General features: G+C 37.9%; 1 protein-coding gene across 1 annotated transcript in view; it reads right to left on the bottom strand.

The window, feature by feature from the left end:
- Window positions 1–4,855: 4,855 nt before the first annotated feature.
- Window positions 4,856–6,000, bottom strand: part of LOC308311825 (uncharacterized protein) — a gene marked incomplete at its 5' end in the record, with an annotated part of 106,421 nt that continues 105,276 nt past the window's right edge. The window contains one exon of the mRNA XM_080758601.1: window positions 4,856–4,938. Coding sequence (XP_080614727.1) covers window positions 4,909–4,938 — 30 coding nt within the window. The 3' untranslated portion in view covers window positions 4,856–4,908. The remainder of the gene's footprint in view (window positions 4,939–6,000) is intronic.

Here is a 6,000-nt window from a genome sequence, read left to right as displayed (position 1 = left end):
TAAAATAGTAAATAAAATTAGTAATACATAAAATAAATATAATTAGTAATATAGACAATAATACATAAAATAAATTAAATTATCAATATTGTAATGCATAAAATTAGTAATAACAGTAATACTTGAAATAAATAAATGAATACAAAATAAACTTTATTATAACAGTCAGTAATACATGAAGTAAAATTAGTAATAACATAGTAATACATCAAATAAATACAATTAGTAATATAGTTATACATAAAATTAGTAATAACATAGTAATATATAAAATACAATTAATACATAAAATAAATAAAATTACTTTGTTATAGAATGACTTAAAAAAACAAACAAAAAATATCAATCACATCTACATATCACAACCAGGCTATATTGCCAGCAGGCAGGTGGACTGTAGACTCACTACAGCTGTCACAATGTGGTATACTTTGTTTTGACCCAACTGGCCTCCAAGGAGAGGCGAGCATGGAGCCGGACATCTGATGATACACGAGAGAAGACGCCAAAGTCATTTTTTTTTTATAAAAGTAATATGTTTCATGTTGATTGTAATTTATTCATGATGCCATATATCTGTAAATATTCATTATTTTCTTGTTAATAAATTATTGCATTTATACCCGGGTGTCAGTTATGGGTCCATTACCCTTAAATCAAATGGTTCATAACAAGGATGAGGAATATTTAGTTATAGTTAATGTATTTTACAGATTTAGACCATCTAAAACCTAGCCGAAGGTTTTCTGAAAACCTTCAAATTCTTATTAAAACAATAAATAAAGGATGTAGACGGGTCGATCCCGGCATGAATGGTATAACGTATAGGTTTCACCAGGTCTAAATGGGCTAAAAGGAGGCCTCAGGTATTCAAATGAAGTGTGGAAAGCTGAAGGAATGCAATGTAAACAAGTCTTTAATAATGCTTTTCTGGGTTTTATCAGAGCTTGTTGAACTGGGCTCTTTCTACAAACTGTTAATGACTGTCACTTTTAGGCCAACACTTCCCTCTAGTGGTTACTCGGAGTAATGACAGCCTTACGCGTTTCAGATTTAATAAATGCAGTAATACTACACTACATACTGCTGCAAATATGTTTGTTTTCTTTAACCCTTTAATGAACTCCTCCCGTCCTATGTGAAAGACACAGGTCACATGATATCCATTATTGAAAACCTTGAACCCTTAAGATCAGATACCTTTCTTGTCACGCTGGATGTAGAGTCGCTGTACACAAATGTACCTCACGAAGCCGGCATCCAGGCCCTGGAACATTTCCTATTCGAGCGCCCCACCTCAGCCATACCTTCTAACTCGTGCATTGTCACTGGCTGAGATAGTACTTACACACAATTACTTCATGTTTCAGGATGACTATTTTCTACAAAAGAGGGGTGTAGCGATGGGGTCACCTATGGCCCCTAATTACGCAGGCCTGTATGTTGGGTACCTAGAGAAATCAAAAATTCTCAATCCTGCTCAAAACCCATTTTTTACAAATATAACTCTCTGGAAAAGATATATAGATGATGTCTTCCTTCTGTTTAATGGTACAAGAGAACAACTTAATAACTTTTTTTTGTTTGTTAACTCATGTTCAGATCATCTGAAATTTACCATGTCTTTTGATTTTCATTCTTTGAACTTTCTGGATCTACTGATCTGCAGGGGAGAAGATGGTGTTTTATATACTGACCTCTACACCAAGCCAACTGACCGAAACAGCCTACTGAGAGCTGACAGCTGTCACCCTCTACATCTAAAAAACAGCTTACCGTATAGCCAATTCTGCAGAGTCAAGCGCATTTGCAAGAAACCTACAGATTTGAACCGGCATTTGACAAATATGCAGGCTAAATTTAAAGAACAGGGCTATTCTAATACCCAGATTGACAACGCCCTGGATAAAATCAATCAAAAACCCAGGTCTGATTTATTTCACAGACAGTCAGAAAACAAGACTCAGTCAACCATCTTTTCTACTACCTACTCTAAAATGTCTGAAAATTTCAGTCATATTATAAAAAAACACTGGCATATTTTACAATCGGATTCATTATTTAATAACACCTTTTCCAAACCTCCTCTGATTGTTTTCTCTCGTGGTCAGAGTCTCAGAAATCACTTGGTCAAGTCCGATTTACCCCCTGTCCCAACCCCGACTCAACGTGTATTGGCTCCTATCCCTAACGGCAACTATAAATGCGGCTCTTGCGCCCAATGCAACAGCACTAGAAAATGTCATAAATTTAAGCATCCTCATTCTGGTAAAAATATCCCCATCAGAGGCATTATTACATGCACAACTAGGGCTGTCATTTACCTTCTTACATGCCCCTGTGGCAAGGCATATGTTGGTATGACTTCGCGTGAACTAAAAGCACGCATAGCTGAGCACCGTAGCACTATTCGGTGCAAGAATATTATATACCCTGTTGCCGCCCATTTTGTGGAAGCCAACCACCCTGTGTCCTCTCTAAATTATATAGGCATAGAAAAAGTGTCTGTTTCTAGAAGAGGAGGACAGATCGATCAGCTTCTGCGTAAACGCGAAGCTTTTTGGATTCAGTCCTTAAAAACATTATCTCCCCTTGGCCTTAATGTAGATTTTGACCTTAAATCCTTTTTATAAATATATTACAATAAAAATTAATTTTGTACCTTTATACTTAACCTTTTAATACTATTGTTGGTAAATCCTCTTTTTAAACTTACTTTGATGGCCGCCTTCCCCCTTTTCACCTGCAGGTGTCCTATACTTATACAGGCCGACTCCACAGAGGGGCATTTAGGTCTATTGCCAGCACATGTACTTAATCCACTTAAAATGTTTCTTCTATATTGATTGCACTGAATGTATTTAATTATATATATATACAGATTTTTTTGTAATTGTTATTGTTGTCATATTGTTTTATTGTTCTTCATTTCACATTTGCTTTTCTGCTGTAACTTTTTCAGACATTGTGTCTCCATGACAAGGAATATTTATTTCAGATCCTCTTAGGAGGCCTTATAGTCATTTGATTTTGAGAACCACATGACCATGATCCCGACCTCTCAATTCACAGGGACAGGTCTGATTTAACCTGTGTTCCCCTACCCCCTTCTGATTGGTTACATGACTATCTGGCACCATATGTAAGTGTGAACCATGATGTGCCCTGTATTCCCTGATGAAGGCTTAACCGCCGAAACGTTGGAAGTTGTCTAAACCTGCTGTCCGAATAAATTTTGGTACTCTGGCTATTGGTGTGTGCGGCCACCTTCTTGTTCATTCAAGATCTCCTCCTGTATAGTTTTCTCCCGTGCGTCGGCACCGCCACAAGGACTTTGGTGTGCGTAGAGCCTCTTTTTACACAGATCTGTTTTCTTTAACCAGGCAGAACAAATAATGTAATAAAATATAATTTAACAATCTAATTAGATCTAGTTATTAGTTACTTAAATAAATATAATTTAAAATGTATTAATGAATAGAACTACCGGTAGTTTGAACTTAATAGCCCTAGGGTTAGCCCTTAATAACCCTAGTTATAAGTTAATACAATAAAAAATACTAGACTATGTTTATTTTCTTAAACCAGGCAGAACAAATGTAATAATATGAATTAATGGTTCTATTTTAATAGGACAATTAGTTATTAGTTATTTTTATTATTAATCAATAATCTAATCAAACTATCACCAATAATAATAAGCTCCGGAGAGCTATCTTTGCAGCCTGCCTTGTCGATAGACAATTTGGACCAAAGTGGATTTTTTTTTATTATTAACCACCGAGGCAGTCTGTTGCGTGTCCACCAACTGCAGTGTGTGCATGTGCCGGTCACAGGTGGGGGCTTGTTTCCAAAATCACCTGAATCACTGAATGCTCCCCCCTCGGTGAATTATCTCCCGACAATGACCACCTATAGGCATACATTTCCCTTTACAATAATAATCATACATAATTCAGACAACCCAACAATGTCAAGAATGAGACAGGCAGACAGAGAGAAGCTTGTGAGATTTAATGAATCCACAATGGAGATGCACTATACAGCGGGACACTCGGAGCATAATGGTGTGTTTTGTACAGTTCTTATAGCTCCAACACGGTAATAATTCATTTCTATGACATTTCTATTACACTATGTTCACGCGATGTTCTGTATCTCGACTAGTGTTGAGTTGAAGGACAATATAACTCTGGTATCGCATGTCGGTGGCTCTCAGTGTGGGGTCCTTGATGGAGGGGTTCCAAGGGGGTCCTCCACCAGAAAAACAAAACAAAACATTGGTAACTCTGAAAGTGTACAAATGTAATATCATGTGTACACTCGCAGAGTAATGGGGGAATTGGGGGTAGGGGAGGGGGGGGATTTGAGAATCGTGTCGATAAATAGAATGATACTATTCATCGGGGTGCATACTGTACTTAGTTTAGACTAGTCATTGGTTAGACATGGGTTAAGGTTAGGTTTAGGTGAGCTGCCCTGTGGGAGGTTAGGGTTAGGGTGAGGGTTTGAGATAGGTTGTAGTTGTAGGACTAATGACCGAAACCCTAACCCAATGACTATTCTAAACTAAGTACTGTCTAAACTAAGTACTGCACCCCTATCCATCACCTTAATGTTACGCCTGTTAGGGCAGATATTAGGAGAAGTGAAGATGAGTTGCTAACAAGAAACAAGCAATCACTCTGGCTCTTTTCTTGTAAAGATGAAAGAGTGTTGGACTTGATGACCGAGAGATGACTCCATACAGTGTTGGACTTGTTGTGCAAGTGAACCATTGACGGAATCAAGATGTGTAGTTTCTCTTCTGATCATCGGGATAGTTTCAGATCAAACAGAAGATTGAGCAGAGGCACGAAGCGGAGAGGTTTCTTTATGCTTCTCGGATGTCTGTTGTCCCGCTGAGCTCTAGATGTGGTCGGCCGGCACGGTTTGCCACTGAAACACAGGACACCGTTGTTGTTATCAGTATTAGTATTATTATTATTATGCCACGTTTGCATGATTCATCATAACTATAGTAAAAACATAACTAAAATCAACCACAGATGTGACACATTGTGAGCTTGTAGATCTGCTATTTTCAACTGCTATTTATAAATTAGTTTGAAATGGGACATTCTGCATAGTGGGTACTTTCTACTGTTGGTACTTTAAGTACACGTTGATGCCAATATATAATAATAATATATATAATATAATAATAATATGTTCACTAAAGTACGTTTTGAATGATGGACTTTTACTCGTAACGGAGTATAGTTCTACATTGCAGTATTGATGCTATTACTTAAATAAAACAAGCGAGTACTTTTCCCCACCATTTTATCTAAGTTGTCCAGGTGTGCTTATTTTGTCACCTTATTTTTGTCACCTTAAGTCTAGAATTGTTTCCATTTACCACTCTACAATAAATACATCTCTTTGAGTCTGTTCAGTTCTAACAGGTGATGTGTCTGTTTGTGTGTGCGTGTGCATGTATGTGTGTCCGTGCGTGCGTGCGTGCGTGCGTGCGCTGTATCCAGGTTGTTTGGAAAAGAGACAGCAGAGGCCACTATATTTCCACACTCACTCCAGAGGGGCCATACTGTAGTGTAGCACACTGTACTGTACTGTACTGTACTGTACCGCAGGGGTCTGCAATAGTTTTCACATAAAGTTCCATGTTTTACTTTTTGTGATAGTCAGTGTGGCATTTACCATATCTAAATTAAATATTCCCAACTGATTGTGATTGTCCATAACTCCATACACATAACAACCTTAGACATATTGTTTTGGACATCAGGATGCAATGTTAATGGACTCAGAGCAATAACCCACCTACTGTATAGGCCTGTCTGTGTCCCAGACTCCATGTCACTTCACCTATAGACCTGTCTATGTCCCAGACTCCATGTCACTTCACCTATAGGCCTGTCTATGTCCCAGACTCCATGTCACTTCACCTATAGACCTGTCTGTGTCCCAGACTCCATGTCACTTCACCTATAGGCCTGT

The sequence above is a fragment of the Protomyctophum bolini genome (genome assembly GCF_963924005.1).
Source record: "Protomyctophum bolini genome assembly, chromosome: 24".
NCBI classification, from domain to species: Eukaryota; Metazoa; Chordata; class Actinopteri; order Myctophiformes; family Myctophidae; genus Protomyctophum; species Protomyctophum bolini.
This window is presented reverse-complemented; position numbering and strand designations above follow the sequence as displayed.